This window comes from Danio rerio, chromosome 24, assembly GCF_049306965.1.
Source record: "Danio rerio strain Tuebingen ecotype United States chromosome 24, GRCz12tu, whole genome shotgun sequence".
NCBI lineage: Eukaryota > Metazoa > Chordata > Actinopteri > Cypriniformes > Danionidae > Danio > Danio rerio.
Window position 1 is genome coordinate 20466628 of NC_133199.1, and position 21426 is coordinate 20488053.

Sequence of the window (21426 nt, forward strand, 5' to 3'; positions counted from 1 at the left end):
GCAAATTCTGTGCGTTCATCAACTGTGTGGCACATTCCATTTAATTTTTGCGATGACTTTGTTTGTAATCTATATAAAGTTGCTTTTGATATGAACCATACATATGCTGCAGGCAGTGGCATTTATCACTTTCTGAAGTAATTTAGATTTCCCATGCTCTGTAAGGAGTAGTGTACACTGTAGGGACCCTGTATTTCTGAACATAGTTTAGCATTAAGCTCTCATCGATGGAGCTGGTTGTTTGAGAACAGTGTTGTGCAAGGACAGGAACTGAAAACCACTGATTAATGATCACTGAATTATCATTAAATACCCCGACAGTAGCTTTGGTTTTATATGTAATTTGTTTACAGAAATGTTTAAGTTAAAAGAAACATGATATCTTCAGCTATTAGTTAATAAAGGTTGATAAAGTTGAATAAAAACTCTTATTGCAAAGTGTTATTGCACTTTTTATTGTTTACCAGAACTTTAAAAAAAAAAGTGTGCAACACAGTACATTTGAATTCATTGTTGAATTTTGCATCTACACTGTAAAATCCAAAAAGTTAAGATAACTCAAACCATTTAAAAAAAAATGATTGCAACAAACAATTTAAGTTAAATTGAATCCTAATGAGCACTGTGAACTTAATCCATTTGAGTAAACGTAGCAATTTGAGCACAGTAAAACACGAAAAATGAAAAAAAACTCAAACCAACTGAGTACTGTAAAACCCAGTAAGTTAAGGCAACTCAAACCATTTGAGGAAAAACCCATTGCAACATACCATTTTAGGAAAAATTAATAAATAAAATAAAATAATCTATATGATTACTGTGAACTTTAGGTTAAAGTAATGAAGTAGTTATTTAACTCATTACTTTCCACACTGAATTTCAAACTCTTTTCAGATGAGTAGAATTGACTTTCAGTCAATTTTGAGTTAACTACACTTGTTTCATTGAATAAAGTTGACTGTTAATGATAAAAGAGCATTAAAGAGGACTTCACAATTGCAATTTGTAAATTATTTTGTGAAAGCTCTAGTAGTTTCCAGAAAGTCCTTGTTTTCTGCAGTTACATTTTTTTAATGAATGTTATTTACCTACTGTATTTGATTTTGCCTTTGTATTCAGGTTCAGAAAGGTTCACAAAGATAAGTATTTGTTAACCTGCACTCAAAAATGGCATTTGCTCTTTGTTTAAACTATATTTAAAAATGAGCTGAAACAACGCAATTCTTCAGTTTTTTAAGGGGACAACTTAATTATTTAATGTTCAAGTCACTTAAAATTTGTAAAAACTAAGTTACCCTGCAGGCGTAAGATGTCCACATGATGTCAGATTGTTGTCGTAAACCAACGTAGCCCATTGTTATGGGGATGTTGGATTTTGTTTGGAAATCAAAATTGGGTTGACGTCAGAACCCAAGGTCAGGCTGACGTCAGTGTCCAATGTCTAACCTAAAAACAACCAAATATCAATGTCTAATCATGTTACACCTTGACCTTGTGTGGACGTTACCACCATGACATCTATCAGATGTTGGATTTAGGTCACTTTCTAACACAACCTAAAATCAAACAAATATCAACGTCATTTGATGTCGTTATTGGATGTCAAAATACCGTTGTCCTTAGACGCTGAATAGACATTAAATTTTGGTTTTCTGACTTTATGACCTAAATTGAACCTAATATTAAAAACATCTTATGATGTTGTGTGCCTTCTGTGCATCTTAATTCCTTCTTGTTGGCCCTACACAAATCAATAGTGTGGAACCCAAATCAGTTAATTACTTCCAAATAAAATGAGTAATCAGAATTTTCCCAAATTTCCATATGTGAATGCCTAGTAAATGTGTTTTAATGCATTACTGTAACTCGTAGTCTTACTGCAAATCCCTTGCATTTATTCCAGAAGTTACATTTCATAATAGCTTTTAATTTATACCATGTTTTTGATTTCTCGCAAGATAAACGATATAACTAATCTTACTAGTGTTTACAGTACATGCCTGCAACTTAATGTTTCAGTGCACCAGAATAACCGTAATGTCAGAAAGATCCTCTGCTAGAGGGCAACAAAGAACAATCATCATGTTTGACATTGTGCCTCCAGGCCTTCGTATTAAGAGCACTGCTCTAATCTCTGCTCATAAGGAGAGATGGCAGCCTGTTCATCATCTCTCTCCATTTGCATTCCAATGAAAAGCGCTGACTTATGTGAATATGAGCTGAGTTTTGCCTGATGAGCTTTTCCCCCCTGTTAAGCATTTTAAAGGTTTTGAGAGGTCAATTACTCACACCTTTTGCTTTCAGACACAAAAAAAGGAGAGCGGATGCTATTTATATTTAATAGACAGACAGGCTTTTAAAAGTGCTTGGTTTACACTGTTATCATTCAAAATGCTGTATCACCGAACCCCAAAATTTACATTACTGAATTCTTGTCTGCTTTGAAGATGTGTATATCAGTCCTCAATGATTTTTTAAAAAAAGCTTCTTTTTTTGTCTCAGGGCTGTTCTCTATTTCTGATGAAAGCTATTACCAAGACTCGGGGGAAATATTGCCAGATTAAGTTATGCCATAGCAAGCAATATTTATAATAAGACGCATGTGTGCTCTTTAAGGTGTTTAACTGTTTAAAGGGTTCATATCATATGTTTTATCATTCAATTTATTTCCCAGAGGTGCAGTATTACAGTTATTAAAGTTTTTGTTCCACTTAGTATCATAATGTAGTTTACAGGCTTTTCTTTGCTTCGCTGCCTCCTAAAGCCTGAAGGTCTGTTTTTGATAGCATGCCTTTATGATGCTCATTTAACTATAAATGTGCTCTATAAATGTACTACATGTGCTGCACACCGCTAGAAAAAGCATCTTTTGGACTTTTATTCAGAATTTATTTACTTTTTTTTCTTCCTTTTTTTTTGCTTTAGTATCTGTTACCATGTTCTTGTTTACAATTTTCTTTCCTCACCAATGTGTGCAGAGCTGTATGTGCTACACACAACTACAAAAACTCTGGATCAAACTTGTTGTTACAGTTTATTTACTTAAAATAGCACTTGAAAAGTCAGGGTGGCCCAGTGGGTAGCACGATAGAACAGCAAGAAGGTCGCTGGTTCGAGCCTCGGCTGGGTCAGTTGGCATTTCTGTGTGGAGTTTGCATGATCTCCCATGTTATCTTCGGTTTGCTTCGGTTTTCCCAACAGGTCCAAAGACATGCGCTATAGGTAAATTGGGTAAGCTAAAATGTCGAAGTGTATGTGTGTGAATGTAAGAGTGTATGGGTGTTTCCCAGTCTTACGTTGTGGCTGGAAGGGCATCTGCTTCGTAAAGCATGTGCTGTATAAGTTGCCTGCTAATTCCGCTGTAGCGACCCCTGATTAATGAAAGGAATAAGCTGAAAAAATAAAGTAAATGAATGAATAAGGACTAGAAAATAGAAAATATTCTATTCTATTCTATTCTATTCTATTCTATTATATTCTATTCTATTATATTATATTATATTATATTATATTATATTATATTATATTATATTATATTATATTATATTATATTATATTATATTATATTATATTATATTTGCTGGTTGTATGGTTGCTGGTTTGAGTCCCGGCTGGGTCAGTTGGCATTTCAGTGTGGAGTTTGCATGTTCTCCCCGTGTTTATGTAGGTTTCCTCTGGGTGCTCCGGTTTCCCTCACAGTCCAAAGACATGCGGCATAGGTGAATTGGAGAACCTAAATTGTCCTTAGTGTATGAGTGTGTGTAAATGAGTATGTATAGGTGTTTCCTAATGCTGGGTTGTGGCTGGAAGGGCATGTTTGCTGTGCAAAACATATGCTAAAATAGTTGCCAGTTCATTCATGTAACCAGGGGAATGACACTGACAACTAAGGTGAGGATCCACTTGCAGGTGTATTCGGAAAGTCAGGCAAGCAGTGGTCAATACAGGGGCAAACAGATGTATGAGAGCAATCCAGAGTCAAAGTCAAATTAACAGGCAGATGATCAGAGGCAGGCAGCAAACAGAATTAAACAAATAAGCAAGGCAAAGGATCAACATGGAAAAGGCAGACAATAGAAAACTTTGGAAAAAAGCTTTGTGTCGCTTTGGATAAAAGCGTCTGCTAAATGACTAAATGTAAATGTAAATGTAAAACACGTTGTAGTGCGTTGTAGTGTCACTCAAAAAATATAACTAGACTCAGCAATGAGGGTTTCAAAGTGAGCTGTATATATGTGTGTGTAATCAGTACTTGAGCAGCATCAGCTGTGTGTATGCAATCAGTCAGGATCTGCAACTGGTTATGTGTGTGGAGCATGACTGGTTCTTATAGTCCATTTACCAGCAGATTTGTAGTTCATGTGAATGTGAGTGTACCAGCGACCTTTGGTGGTTTGATTGCTGGTGATCATGACAATTCTGCTGTGGCAACCTCTAAAATAGAAACTAAGCCGCAGGAAAATTAATGAATGAACAAATTATAAATTATACTATTTTTATAAACTATACAGTAGAATTTATGTACTAGTGTTGTCACAATACAGGAATTTCATTTATGCTTTTAATGTGATCAATATGCAATGAAGAAAATTAGCACACCATGGACATGAACTCTGAACTCAAGCATTGTTTTTTGTACATTTTGAAAGTTATTCTGGTGGAAATATATTGTGACAGTGTCTCAATCTGCATTATGCTCACTTTAGAAATCTGAGCAATTTGATATCAATAACATTTTATAGCTATTCTGGAAGGAAAGAAGGATGTATGTATGTATGTATGTATGTATGTATGTTTGTATGTATGTATGTATGTATGTATGTATGTATGAATGGATGGATGGATGGATGGATTGTAAAGAAAACCCAACAAAAACTAATATACCCATAAAGTTTCATAAATTTCAATTCTAATTTAGATTTTACAGAAAAAAAAAAACATTTATAATGTATGTACTTAATAAAACATATTAAATGCATTTGATTTGATTTCTGCCGGTGATTATGAACAATAGGATGTGCCATGCTATGTTTAGATTTTACCATGTCTGAAAGATTTACATAAGTCATTTTGGCTTTGTAATGTCAGCGCATGTTGTCTTTGGACTTGGTAGAAAAGTTAAATTGAAAAAATTTACAGAATGTCAATTTACAACTTACATCATGTTTTCATAAAGAAGATTTGGATTTCTCATTATATTGCATGTCCTCCTCACTTGTGCTCTTCTTTTGTCATTTCTCAGTTGATTGATGTTGCCATAAACTCTCATATAGTGAGCATCTGCTCTTTCTCTCTGTCTCTCAGAGCCTGTGTGGGGGCCAGAGATCCATACTGCGGCTGGGATCTGGTGCTCAAGAAATGCACCACGCTGGAAGAGAGCGTCAGCATGAGCCAATGGGAGCAGAGCATTACACGCTGTCCTGTGAGTACCCACAATGCACTTCAATCATTCATGCAGCATCTCAGCCCTTAAAGCAAATTTTTTATGATTTTTTTTTTTATATCAAGAGTTGAGATGCTGATCCAGTCTGTCGGTGAAGAACAGTGACAAATGTGCCTGCTTCAACCGTAACGTCAGTCTTGCAGGATTAACTTTTTTGCTCATAACTGCAAACACCCTTAGAAGAGTTTTAGAACAGTGTTGAAGAAGCAATGCAGGTCTGATGTATTGTTTCTTTTGCATGGAAGCAAAATGTTCTTTTTTTCTGTACAAAAGGAGAATATACTCTATAGCGGTGATCAAAATTAGAGAACAGTCACAGTTTTCAAAATGTTAATATTAATGATCAGTCATATTTGAAGTTATTCGAGCGGGCGTAAAATAGCAGATTTCATGAGTTACAAATATTCTGAAGTACAGTACAAAATATGGAGTAAGACTGGTCTCAATAATTCATGCATAAAACTAAATGTATTCACGTGAATGATTATCTATATATTAACAAAGACAATTCACATGCATAATATAACAATACATATTCATAAAATATATTGTACAAATGCAAAACACCATTTACAATCATATAACTGAACCCAATGGGACTAAGTTTAGAATTAAGCATTTTATCCTCTATACAGCAATGCAAACGAAGAATTCGTTCTATTCATATATTATGTCTTTTGCATGCTCTGATTTTTTTTTTTCAAAATGAGAATGGAAATAAAGAGTGATGCACACATTGACGCCTACATCGCTTCATTTCCATTTCCATTCTAAATTAAGTCAGATTGTGCAAAAGGTGTGAATACTGGAGTACATCAATTACTGTGCTCTCGGCAGGTTGTGATTGATTGAACAGTGAGCTTGTATCTGATTGGCTAAAGGGTACAAGTGAGCTGTGTGAGAGGATTGCACTGCTGGGAAAGTCTCAAAAACAAACATACACAAATCTAGGGTGATTCACACATGAAAGATGATTTGAACATCACAAATTGCCGTCACACATTTTAAATATTAAAATCTTTGCACACTGTAATACATTTGCAAATATTGTTTTGCATTTGTGAAATGTATATTATAATTATGTACATTTTAAATTTTTGCACATGAATTTGGTTTGTGTGTAAATTGTTTTTTTTTTTTTTACATGAATTATTATCAAGACTGATCTAGCTTGATAAAAATTAAATAATATTTTTTTTTAAAAAGCATTGATCAAAATCAGAGAACATTTTCAGATAAATAGCAGTTATTGGTGTTAATCTGGCCCCTGGTGGTGATTTCCATAATCATCTGACAGAACTTATCTAACTGACAGACACAATTTCCAGTTTTCACAGAATTTGCAAAATGGTGAGCCACCCTCTAACAGCATGCTGTCCAGATGAAGACCCAATGGACCATGTTAGTCATAGTGAGAAAACCTGGTCTTGCCAAATCAATGAGTATACTGCAACTATACAGTACAATATCCCTAACTAAATTAAGTCCAAAAAAAAAATGAATTGTCCATAAAATAAAACTGCATGAGAGCACAGGATAATGTGGAGAATCTAATTAGTCAATCAGTTCAACACTGCAACTGGAATTGGGCAGAGAACTAGTCTAAAGTGCACTTTAATTATGAAAAATGGTTTTAGTAATTATTTATAGTTGGCGTCTTATACTGCTACATTGTGGTGTAAATGCACATATTTCAGAAGCACCAGTCACACAGAAAATGGATTCCATAAATGTAAAAGCACTGAGCTAATAGGCAACCCAGAGTCCTGATATAATCCTGACTGAAATATCAATATTTTTTGGCTAAGAAACTGAAGAGCTAAGAAACTTGGGTCACACCTTATTTTGATGGTCAGTTTGTTAAATTTAAGTAACCTTATATCTGCATGCCAACTAATTCTCATTAGATTATAAGTAGACTGTTAGGTTAGGGTTAGTGTAAGTTGACATGTACTTGCACAGTTTCTTATAGTCAGTTAAATGGCTGTTAAGCATTAAGCAGACAGTCTACTAACTCTCAAATGAACCATCAAAAAAAGTGTTAACGAAACTTGATCTAAAGAAGAACAGATCCAGATCACAGCAGAGCAGAAAGAAAATACATTAAGTGACACAAAGTCCTGTGATTTTCCTTCTTGTTTTTAACTTGTAACCTCAGGTATTTGAGCAATCTTTCATCCATCTGCAATAATTGTTATTCTTTAATTGTGATCACTGTATTTTATCTAAGGAATAACCTATGGCTTGCCACGTGTAAAAGCATTTTAAATGCACTAGGTAGGAGCAATTCAATGTAAAGCATTTTAAACCCTTTAAAATGGCAAACTTTTGATTACCCTTTTCTTTCTTTGGTCATTTTCCAAATTTTAGATACATTAAAACTTTAGTGGGCATAGATCTTTTTTTAATCTAGATCATCTAGATTTGTCTAGATGATCTAGAATAAAATGGCTCATTTGTATTCTGCCAAAGGCATTCGAAATATGCATGCTTCCCAAATAATAAGTCTTTGAGAACAGGTTTCTCAAGCCAGGTGGCGCATTAGACCAGAAGCTCATCACCTGTTTCCAAAATGCATCGCAAACTGCTTGAGAAACTGTTCTACTATGATAATTGATCATGAAAATAAATTATGTTCAATAAGATGTTGTTGTGTTTACTAACTGTTTATTCAGTTAAACATGAATTTTGAACTGTGGGTCTACATAAGCTCCAAACAGCGATTTTTGATCACCTTAATCCGACTAAAGTCATAACTGAACTAAACAGAAATGGATTTAAGAAGTGGAGTATGCATTTATTTGTGGCATTATTAAAGTAAACACTGTAATCAAACTATTGCCATCATGTAGGACTTTTCACCATATTTTCCGACAAGATCCACACACACGGCTGTCAGTAAAGGACCGCACACACACACACACACAAACACACACACATTGCGAAATGTGGAAGTTTTTTTCTCCTTCCAGTTAAATTCCATAACACTCTCACCAGTCCTTACTCCTTATTTACGTCCAATACCCCAGTTTGTGATGAAGGCATGAATGAAATGTTCATGAGTTAAAGTGAAATTGCCGAACTGCAGTTAAAGTCAGGCATCCTGCTGATTTGATTCAAAAGGGCACTTTTTTGTCAGACTGCTCACCGTTCAGGTATACATCCACATTAAAATATCAAGGTGAAAGTCATAGCTTGTGTAGAATAGACCCAGCTCCCAAACCAACTTTGAGAATAGATTAACGGCGATATTTTTTCCAACGCGCGATAAGAGTCTCACGTTAATGCAGCATGTTAACACCAATAACGGCCTACCACTTATTAAAACTAATATATGCTGTGCAATATTTGACCAATTTTTAGATCTCCCCTCATTATGAAGCTCATGTGATAGCTAGCACCTCCTGATTTTGCCAAGTGCAAGTTGTCCTGAGACAAACAGTTTTTATGATGACCCAGGAACAACAACGCCAATCAAATGTTATCACGTCATCATTATGTGCCCCCTGCATAGTCTGCAAAAATAAAAAAAAGAAATAAAAAAAGACACATGCATTTTTTTTTTTTATCAGTAAGCCACTCATCTAGAAAAGGAGGAGGAGTAGGGGTGAAAGAGGGGACTCTTCAAAACGAAAAAGGCTGTTATATGGAACTTAGGGTATTTATAGTGGGTATTTATAGTGGCTTAGGATTCACCTGATTGGTGAATCATAAATTGGATAATGCAGGACCAGCTGCAAGCAATCATAAGCATGTGATCCTTTCGAAATTAGTTTATAAATAAACTTCACAAATGTTTAGAAAGAAGACACTTGGGCTTATTTATCCATCATCATCGAGTTTATGATGCTCAAAATGAAGAAAAAAGTAATGTAAAAAAAATTTCAATACAGAAAAGTAATTGGTCAAAAGCTACACATCTCCTCAGTATATGTTTAGAATTCGATGCCAATATCATACAAAAAGAAATTTCTGTTTTCCAACCAGTCAGAATGAAGAATTTCAACAGACCATAGATTAAATTAAAGTGTCTTATTTGTAATCTACTTCTTCTAGCATTGTATAGCTATAACTACAATTAGATTTAATCTTAACTATAAGAATTAGATTATTTTAAAAAATCAAGTGTTTTGAAATCATTTCAGTAATTTTGATGTCCTCTGTATAAAGCCATTTGTAAGTAGCACATGTGGAAACAGTGCAGCAGAATTTCCCCCAGCCATGCTGTTTAAGAGTGTCATACTCGGGTAACATGGCTTCATATTCCCATTCTCTTTTGTGCTGACATGCGCCCCTGCCTGAGGCGTCCCAGACTGTAGATCACTCCCCGAATGCTTTGTCCCATCTATCACATCTCTCCCATTTACAGTCGCTCTGAAAATATTTGGACGCTCTGGTGGTTTCAAGTTCTAAAGGTTATACCACATCTCTGAAAGGGCGATCCACACACACATATATATAATAAACTATATCAGGTGTTGTGTCTCACAGGGTCTTTAGGTAAGAGACCTTGTATCTGTAGCTGAGAAATGACATTTTGTGTAATAGCAAGTTGCCTCCTACACTGCCTGAAGAAAGAACAGCATGGAATTGTTGAACACACACGTCGAAGTGTAAAAGCGTAGGAGGGTTTGGTCTCAGAGTCACTAGAATGCAAGATTTTATATTGATTTAGTTTCACACATGTTGTTTATACATATTGGGTACACATATTTAGTTTCAGGTGTCATTCGCTGTCAGAGCCAATAATTAAAATCATGCTTCAAATATGTTAAGGAAGAGTGCAGGTTTGAATATATTTTTTTAGTGTACAAATTCATTATTTCATAAGAGGGCATGCAGTGTAATACAGTTCTTCTGCTATTATGGTTGTTTGGTTGGTTGGTTGGTTGGTTGGTTGGCTGGCTGGTTGGCTGGATGGTTGGTTGGTTGGCTGGCTGGCTGGTTGGTTGATTGGTTTGTTTTGCTTTGCTTTGCTTTTCTGGTTATCATCTGGTTTTTATATGTATATTTTAGGCCTGCATGATTAATTAAATTTAACCAAAATCATGATTTGAAAAGGTGCAATTTTTCAAATCGCTAAAGCATATTATTGCAATTATTTCGAAGAGGCAAGCTCAAAATTAAAACAATCCAACTAACATTACTTATAAAGCAGACAACAGTTACAGCAAGATTGTATTACAATTAATATATAAATATAAATGTATATATAAATTATAAATTTTAATACAAGAATTCTTATGCTGTGAAGTAAAATCTAAAATCATGTATGTAAGCATTGTCAGTGCACCCTGAATTTCATGTAATCAAAAATGCAATGGTAAGGTTTTATATATCTCTATATAAGATTTTTAATATAATTTATTTAATTGAATTTAAAATACTGTAGGTATTTTCTTAATTTGTCATCTCAACTGACAACTTTATTGGGGAAAAAAGGCTTTAAATAAACAGTAGCATAGTGTAACATACTTTGTGCTTATGCTTGGTTTTTCTTTGGTGCTTTTAAAAGCACCACATCAAACCTGCAGCTCTTTTATGAAACTGTAGTCAATTGCATTTTAAACCACAAATCACAATTTTAATCAGATAAATTGCAATTAGATTTTTTTTCACCAAATTGTGCAGCCCTAGTATCTTTGATAATAAAGATTTTGCTCGGTTCATTATCTTGGGTGCATTACTAGACAAGATAATAAACCTAATAGGAAAAGAACTCAAAGTAAGCACACCCGGCCTGATCTCACGAGGAAATGTAACTATTTTAGGTTTTGTCAGTTTAGTGGCTAATTTGTACAAATTCAGTCGTACGAATATGTTCGATTTTAAAAAGCAGCTGTAGCAACCAACAATAAGCAAATCGAATGTGATCATACAAATTTATACAAAATAGCTACTAAATCTAAAAATTAAAGAGATATCGCTGACACCATACAGTCAAAGTCCCTTTAAAGCAAGTCATTTCACTCGGTGGCCGTCTTTGAAATGCTCGGGCATTCTGTCTGAATGGAGAAACATCAAATTCTCCAAAACTGTTTGCCAAGCTTAGGATTACATTACATATTTGGAACCACCAATAAAATTAAACAAAAACCATCTCATAGGTTTTATTTCAAAATGTCGGAATCAAACATATTTCAGTTTGACCAAGCTAATGTGCATGCCCACTCAAAAGGAAGGAGTCACCAACCTCATTTATGGCTGTTCCACACATTATCATCCTCTGGATAATGCTTCGCCAGATTGCGCTGGTTTTCTGAAGTAATCCACAACTTGATCTTGATGGTGAATCTTCTCCAGAAATTACAAAAACTTTTTGTTTACACATTTGTGGCCGTTTGAGTAACTGCTGTCAGGTGATGTGCATTTGACAGGACTGACTGTAACTTGCTTTGGTTTTATGCAGATTACAAAAATTTTGTATTTTGAAGTGCACTTGGAACATATATAAGTATTTATCGGTACACTTTTCCCGATTAAAAACTATATGTGTGACATGTCTTGTTTATTCTATAGTCTTTGATATAGTTCAGAAAATTAGAAAACCATTTATTTAAACTCTCGCTAATCAGAGTGAGTAAATGGCTTAAAACTTTACCTGTGCTGAAAACCTTTTTTAAATATTTAGCTATTATTGGAGCTGTGATGTGTCTACTGTGATGAGTTTATCGGTTCATTTGCATAATAATTTATCATAATTTATTTATCAGAGGTTTAAAACATTATGAAAATTAAATTCTGAAAAAGGTTTGGTTATTAAATGGTTTTGAAACCTTTGGAAATTACAACATTTTCTCTTAATACAAAATAAAACTCTGAAATAAAGATCATTTTGGTGGTTGTATTCAAGTTTGTATTTTTACTTGAGGCTTTAACATTTTGTTTTGCTTTTGATTATCATAATTTTAAAGAGTAAAAAAATACAGTACTAAAATGCTTAAACAAAAATATTTATTAAAACACCTAGCTCAGGGTTAAACATTTTATTTAATACATCAGGTAATTTAGTATATTAGATAATTTAGTATATGAGATAATAATATATCAGGTCATTTAGGGCTGCCATATTATAATGCTGTAATTATTTATTATTCAGGCTGCCAAATGTAATATTGAGTGCAAAATCTGATATATAATATTCTGATGCAAAAACATAAGTAATACTGTGTATAATAATACTATGTATAATTGTAAACGATGCCATTATCCTCTAATACGTCATGGACTTGAAGAAATAATTCATCACCCTCAACACAGAGAAAGATATATTAAAGAATGACTTCTACACAACGATTGACTTTCTGTTCAACATGAGCAAAAAAAAAAAGAACAATCTGGTTTGAAACAAGAAAAGGGGAAATAAATAATGTCAGTATTGTCATTTTTGGGATGAACTGACCCATTAAAAGGCAATAAAGTCTCATAGCTTTCAACAATAACAATAAAACATTTTTTTCTAAGCATTATAGTGTGTGTTTATTGTATGGTGAGCTCTGCTGTGTCTATAAAATGCTTGCTAGTCTAAATGAGCTGCTATCAGCATACACCACTTTTATTGCATATCATCTACTGCATATCACTAACACATACAGGCCATCTTACTCATTTGATACACTTTTTTGAACACTATATATTGTATATTTGTTTGCCTGTTCATCTACAGTGACTGATTGTATCTAAGCTTGACTGACATGTTGAAAATGACTTCACTAGTAGAGCACAGTAAAACTAGATGGAGATGCACTTCATTCACTAAGCCAATGCAGTAGGAAAATAAACAGAGAACCACATTTATTTTCTCTGGACGGAAAAAAAAAACATTAACTTACAGTATCATCCCTATCTTAAAATTGGCAGAAACCCCATCTATATTTAAAAGAAAAGCAAGGCCTTCGAAAATGAGGTTTGTTTTTACTTTTCCATCGCATTGGAAATGTGATTCTCTTCTGCGCTCAGTACAACAAAGAGCGCAAACAATTTCTTTCCACATAGAAGGTCATTTATTCTTCTTTATTTATAATACATCGACAATCTTTCCCACAGAACACATTGTGTTTTATGCAAAGGGCAACATTACCTTTTACTATTGTTCACAAAATATGTTGTCCTGCATCTGATATACCTCAGATGTTAATAACCAGAGTGCAATAACAAAATTACATTAGCTATTCATTACTGCATTCTCATATTATGCCTCAAATGAAAATTTGCTCTCGTTGCAAAGCTTGTTCATGATCATGGACCGATTTCTAATAAACTAAAAGCTATATTTTAGAATGGTTTCATCTAATAACTGGCAAATGTGACCTTATCTGCTGCAGCCATTGATTTGAATTTATATTCTGCTTATTTTGCTCTGTGCTTGTGTGTTTTTAGGTGAGAAACGTGACTGTAGATGGTCATTATGGAGCCTGGTCAGGGTGGAAAACTTGTAGTCACAGTGATGGTGGCAGTGTGGGTTCGTGCCAGTGTCGAACCCGAGCGTGTGACAGTCCAAGTCCTCAATGTGGCGGACAGCCTTGCCAAGGAATCAGTGTTGAAGTGGCAAACTGCTCCAGGTATAAACAACTCCACAAAAAATATACTCAAACTCTACATAATATCTGTAAACTAGCATTTGTCCATATTTTTATGCAGTTGAATTGCATTAAATTGATTTTTTCTTCCAAGAAAAGTTAATGTTGATGTTGTTGTGACTTTCATTGACATTTATAATAGTTTGAAGTGATCTATTGTCTGTATTGGTGTTGTAAATGAATTCCTAAAGTAATCCTTAACATTTCTGATTTTGACTATGATGTAATAATCTCCACTTTTTGAAAATGCTGCTTTGGAATGATACATACTGTGAAAAAAACCTGATTTGAACTGAATTGAATTAAATTACGGTATAACCTTGTGATAATCTGCAGTACTTTATCTGTTATTTTACAGACTTATTTCTACATTATTTCACATAATATATATTGTTACTAAACTCACTTTATTAAACTACAACTCAATATAAAAAGTCTGCATCAAGGTACCAAAATGCAATTCATAACTGTAAAAAAACTGAAAACACCTGTACACTTCCCTATCTTTAAAGGGATAGGGAAGTGATGAAACAAATGCTGTTGATTTGCTCACAATCAGTCCTTCAAACTTGTAGGTGGCTTTTTGTCTTCAGTAGAACGTTAAAGAAGATTTTTATGTTAATTTGTTAGACAGAATGATAAAAACAGGCAAAAACTAAATAAATACCTGTGGCTCATGATGAAACATTGATATTTTATGAAGGGAAATGATCAGTCTTTGAAAGATACTGAACATTTTTTACAAGATTGTTTATTTTATTCCACAGTCTCATTTTTTTAATTATAATTGCAACTTAATTTTGTTACATTTGCAATGTTTTTTTTCAATAAATAATCACTAAATATAGAATAGAGACTGATTTGTAGACTGATATGTAGAAATACATATGATATTTCTCATACAATATACACTTAGTAGCCACTTTATTTGGTACACCTGTCTAACTGCTTAACGCAAATTTATAATCAGCCAATCGCAGCAATTACATTTGGGCATGAAAACATTGTTAAGACGATCTGCTGCAGTTCAAACAGAGCATCGAAATGAAGAAAGATAGGTGATTTGAATGACTTTGAACGTGGCATGATTGTTGGTGCCAGACGAGATGATCTGAGTATTTCAGAAACTGCTGATCTACTGGGATTTTCACGCACAACCATCTTTAGGGTTTAAAGAGAATGGTCCGATAAAAAAATATATATCCAGTGAGCGACAGTTCTGTGGATGCAAATGCCTTGGTGATGCCAGAGGTCAGAGGAGAATGGAGAGATTGGCTCCATCTAATTGAAAGGGTACAGTAACTCAAATAACCACACATGACAACCATGGTATGCAGAAGAGCATCTCTGAATGCACAACACATCCAACCTTGAGGCCGATGGGATACAGCAGCAAAGGACCACATCCTGTCAGCAGCAAAGGTGCCACTCCAGTCAGCTAAGAACAGGAAACTGAGGCCACAATTCGCACAGGCTGACCAAATTGGACAATAGAAGATTAAAAAAACGTTGACAAGTCTGATGAGTCTTAATTCTTGCTGCAACATTCAGATGGTAGGGTCAGAATATAGCATCAACAACATGAAAGCATAGATCCATCCTGCCTTGTATTAACAGTTCAGGCTGGTGGTGGTGGTGTAATAGTGTTGGGGATATTTTTGGCCACATTTTGGGCCCATTAGTACCAATTGAGCATTGTGTCATTGCCAAAGCCTACCTGAGTATTGTTGCTGACCATGTCCATCCCTTTCTAACCACAGTGCACACATCTTCTGATGGCTACTTTCAGCAGGATAATGTGCCATGTCATAAAGCACAAATTATCTCAGACTGGTTTCTTGAACATGACAATGAGTTCACTGTACTTAAATGACCTCCACAGTCACCAGATTTCAATCCAATAGAGCACTTTTGGAATGTTGTGGAATGGAAGATTCGCATCATGGATGTGTAACTGACAAATCAGCAGCAATTAATGATGCTTTCATGTCAATATGGACCAAAATCTCAAAAATAATTTTAGTATTTAAGGCAGTTCTGAAGGCAAAAGTGGGTCCAACTAATACTACTACTAAGGTGTACCTAATAAAGTGACTGGCGAGTGTAAATATGAATAAATGTCTAATATGATTTAAGTAATTCTTAAATTGGAAATATCCACATTTATCTCACAACTGAGATAATAACTCACATAACTCTCATGTTAAATATGACTTTTGTGAAGTAATACCTGTACAGTCACAATATATTTCATGATTTATATCTAATTTATATTCATGTATACTGGGTTATTTTACTTTATTACTTACAATCACAGTTTGAGTTCTCATAACTCTCATTTTAAAAACTTATAATTGCATATCCCCAAATTCTCCCTGACATTTTTTTTTTCAGATTATCTCAACGTGACTCCCTTTTGTTAATTTGTCAATTTTCTGTGAGAAACTAAGAAACACAGGTCTCTGTGGGATTCTGATCTAAATTTGAAGACAAATTTATTTCACCCAATTATGTGTCCTTTTTTCAATCCCGCATTACATAAACAAGCTTAGAATGGTCTTAACTGAGATCCTCAGTTAACAAACTGAAGGTTGGATTATAGCAGCCAGCTGTGCCAGCGTTTGATTAGTGATTACTGCTATTATGTATCTGTCTGCAGAAATGGGGCATGGACACCGTGGACTGCCTGGGCTCCATGCAGCACCAGCTGTGGGATTGGATTCCAGGTTCGGCAGCGTTCCTGCAGTAACCCCACTCCCAGACATGGAGGACGCGTCTGTGTGGGCCAGAACCGAGAGGAGAGGTACAGATACAGTCACAAATACAGCACACAGGGCCCTATTAAACAGTCGGTCCATTGCAGAACCATGTGGTTTTTGCAAATTTAAGCCTGCCGTAGGTATTGTTTGCTGTTTAATATTAAAAGCATGCACCTATTTCTGCATCCATGGGCATGCTGGCCTAGTAAGTTGGTGTGCTAAGTTGACGTATTGCTATTTTGAGACAACTGAGATAGACCCCTCTATTGACCAACTAAAACCTGGTCTAAAGTTAATTGCACAGTTTTTTTTTTTTTTGTTTTTTTTTTTTTTTTAGAGCATTAATGATATTGGGTCCAAATAAGGCCTCGAGACAAAGAACCATATAGGTCAATATTTTTATATTTTGAGTAATAAACATTATATATATATATATATATATATATATATATATATATATATATATATATATATATATATATATATATATATATTTTTTTTTTTTTTTTTTTTTTTTTTTTTTTTTTTACTTAAGGAAACAACAATGCTTCTCAATTCTAGGGAAATGAATTTTTTAGTGTCAGTATTAAAAATCAAAAGTTATTGTATTTTATTTTTCTTAAATGTGGAAGAAGGATATATGTGCACTTAGTGTGGAATAACAGTATCACTTACAATACAGGCAATAAAATCAATTATTAATTATTACCTATAAATAAATAAATATATCTTTATCATGAAGGGCATAGTCTTTAAACATTTGATCACCTCTTTTATTGCAATTGTCCTTGCCGTTTATTACACATGTAATTTCTTCAAACTATTCTTGTGCTCCGCCCTCCAATCTGGATATAAATAAATATATAAACAATTAAACTCAGCTTGCCATAGTTTACACAGGACCAGCAGGAAATATGCATTAATACAGCTTTATTATAAATGGCATGTGGTTTATTTTGATAAGTTAACTGTTTTTGTGCTGTTTAGCGTTCAGAAAGAAAGAGAGATCACATATACGGCTTTTCCTCGCACCTCTTTCAGTGGACTTTACCCTGGTTTTTGTTCACCTTTTCAATTCAATTATACTTTCCCAGCATCCCTCAAATCCTTTCTTGCTCTGTCCTTCCATTTGTTCATATCGGCTCTCCTTTTTTTTGCAGAGGATCTGCCTTTTAATGTCCAAAGCAGACATGACAGCAACTGGCCTCTCTATTCTTTTTAGAGGACATAAACAGGTTTTTTTTGTGTGTGTGTGAAGCTGTTTTAATTTTTAAAATGCAGACTCTTGGTCATGCGAATATATACCTAAACTGTTTCTGTATAAAAAATTCACACATAAAATTAATGTCATGTGGTTATCTCATTTTGAATTTTTTGAACTTATACGGTTGTTCATTGTATGCACTCAAATGTTGCTGCACGTTGCTTACTACACATAAAGAGATGTACCACAGCACACAAATACACAAATCTTTAAATATGGAAAAGGAAAGCATTAAAATGTAAAAGATTATTGTCTACATAAATATAGTAAAAGCCTTGGCCAACACATTCGCACTTCTGACTGTTTACATATTGATGCTCAGTCAGGACCACTGTTTCTATGTTACCTCCAGCAGGATAACGAGCCATGTCAAAAAGCACGAATCATTTCAGACCGGTTTCTTGAACATGATAATGACTTCACTGTACTTAAATGGTCTCACAGTCACCAGATGGCAATCCAATAGATCACCTTTAGGATGTGGTGGTACTAGTACTAGTACAACCCTGTACTAGTAAGGTGTACCTAATAAAGTGGCTGGTGAGTGTAAATATTAATAAATGTGTAATGTTATATAAGTAATTCTTAAATTGAAAATTTATATTTAACTGCTGATGTTTTATTGCTCACAATATCAACATTTATCTCACGACTGTAATGTTCACATAACCCTCATCCCGGTATGGCTATTTCATATACTGAACTCTTATTATTCAACTATGACTAGGTATACCCAGATTTTCTTAATAGGGTATATTTATGTAAATGTGACTGTAGCTGTATCTGCATGGTAATGACCTGTTTTATATTGACAAATGATTAGAGCTAGGTTTAACGGTTTTAGTGCTATGAGCTGAGTTACTGTATGTTCTCATAAATGTATTCACAATGTAGTATAGTTTTTACCGCTTACCTAAAAAAAAAAATATATATATATAATAGCTAAAATATTACCCAAAATTTAATTTAATCATAACTAAAAATGCCAGTGTCTTTTGTGTCAGTAAATCAATGCCAAAGGTTTATTATTTAAGGCAAATGATGACCCTTTAAATCCATGAACTTATTAAAACATATCCTAGTCTACCAAATTAGGTTCTGCTGCGTCTGTAGTGCCACGTTTATTAAAGGTTTTTCTGGAGCCTTATTTATTACAATTTTGTTTTTGGAATGTGCATTCATAATTAATTTATCTCACAAATCTAATTGAGCACATGCCAGATTTGAAAAGGCACAGCGCTGCTTTTTTGTTTTATTTTTTTTCTTCACCCTCACCTGCTGCATGCATGATCGTGGCTGTGACAATAATGAATGAATAGATGCAGCTCATTTCATTGCTTTTTTATTACTCATCCTATTATGGAACGTTCATTTCTAGAAAGCTTGTTAGTGCATAACCAGCTTCACATGAACCTAGCGCTCCAGTGCGAGAGGTGCTTCTTTATCTGCCCCATAATTTGCGTGACTGGGATCCAATTAAAATTAAACATGCTAAGGCTTGTTAATTACAGAGCCCGTAATACTGTAGGTATATGAATTTGCAGTGACTGATCATGGCAGAATAATGTCAAAGCGGCGTTGCTCTGAAGATGTGTGGGGTTTCTAAGCAACAGGGCATCGCTGCTGAGAAATGAGAGCTGAAGTAGAGGATAAAGAGATGCGAGACAGAGAAGCATCTGCTAGAAACAGTTGTGGTCCCTTCATTTGAGGTGCAACTTCCCAGACTTGCACTTCAGTATTTTGTCTTCAAACATTTCAGTTCATATTCTCACTTATGGAAAAGATATCGATGTGTTAAATTGCCTGAATCACAAAGATTTTTATAACAGGGTAGAACAATTTGAGGCAATGGAAATTATCTCTTTTTAGTCTGTTGTTCCTCTTAGACTAGACGTTTATAAATGGTTCTCTTTATGAACCAATGCTGACCTACAAGGTAAAAAGTAAATAATACAGAACAGTTGTTTGTATTTTACTTGACGTTATGTCATATCACATTATTTTATTGTATTTGAAAAATGTTTCTTGTTGAATTGCTGAATGTCTCCTCAATTGTAAGTCACTTTCGACAGAAGCATTTGCCAAATGACTAAATGTAAATGTTTAAAGTTAAACCCATATAAAAAATACTTTACTAATTTACGTTGCTGTGCTTTGTGTTATATTACATTACTTTCTTACATTACATTGTCACATCAGATTAAGTGATTTTATTGGAAATATGTTTAAATATTCATCCCATCCCACAGGAAAACATACTATAGTGATATATAGTTATTACTTTCATGTTTACTCTCATTTGGTTCATGTTTTTGAATCATATTATAGTACTACAGTACTTTAATTGATCTGTTGCGGTTATTCTGTAGTTGTTACAGTATCACAACAATAGGGATCTATTTTAATAATCTAGGCGCAAAGTCTAATGCATTAATGGTGTGTCCGAATCCACTTTTGTTATTTTAAAATTTTTAAAATATGCTTTGCGCCATGGCACATGGTCTTACAGGGTTGTGCTTATTCTCTTAATGAATTATGGGTGTGTTTTGAACATAACATGCATTAAACCAATCAGAGTCTCATCTCACATTCCCTTAAGGCGTCATCTGAATGTATCATTTTTTATATTTAGTTTTAATTTTTAGCAAACGAATAAATTAACAATATTAACGAAGTGTGGTCAAAGTTATATCCAAACACACGTCCTATACTTATGCTCCATATGTTCCAAAACCCTACAGTTGGACAAATCTAAACTTGTTTTTATTAAAACAAATATAAACTTACATATAATAATTAATATAACTTCTACTAATAATACTATACTAATGCAAATTATCATGAATAAACTGAAAAAAGTTTCCTCAAAATAGTAGCGCGCCAACAATGCACCTTAACACACCTCTTTTCTAGACTGAAACAACCATGAGTCCACAAAGCGGTGCAAATGGATTTTCTATATAAACAACGAGACACAAAACAGGACACAAAATGAGAAAATTATAGTTGTTGCACTAGTCTGAAAATAGCAAAAAAAAATCACGCCATGCACGTCTTGAACCTTATTGTGTCGGGTGTATGATAGGGCCAATAGTAATAGGGCCCAATACTGTAGTATTCTAAAATGTGAAAGTACACTATATTTGTATATTTAACCACATTACATTACAGTTACTGTAGTAAAAAAACTAATGTATAATGCCGTATTTATTACAGCACTAACATAACAGTGTACTGTAGCATTCATCAACAGTGTTGTAAATACTATAATATTAAATGTGTAAAACACTTCAGTACAGTGTGGTTCAAAAAGCCTGTAGTATGTACTAAAATTGCTTTTTCGTGTATCATTTTGATACTAAAATTACATGTAAAAATGTA

The 21426-nt window shown here is 34.1% G+C and overlaps 1 protein-coding gene across 8 annotated transcripts in view; it reads left to right on the forward strand.

Moving 5' to 3' along the window:
• sema5a (sema domain, seven thrombospondin repeats (type 1 and type 1-like), transmembrane domain (TM) and short cytoplasmic domain, (semaphorin) 5A) overlaps positions 1-21426 on the forward strand; it is a 404793-nt gene that overhangs the window by 296458 nt on the left and 86909 nt on the right. For all 8 annotated transcript variants that reach the window (XM_073940463.1, XM_073940461.1, XM_073940462.1 and 5 more), the window contains 3 exons: positions 5305-5422; positions 13823-14004; positions 16682-16825. In XM_073940463.1, coding sequence (XP_073796564.1) covers positions 5305-5422; positions 13823-14004; positions 16682-16825 — 444 coding nt within the window. The remainder of the gene's footprint in view (positions 1-5304; positions 5423-13822; positions 14005-16681; positions 16826-21426) is intronic.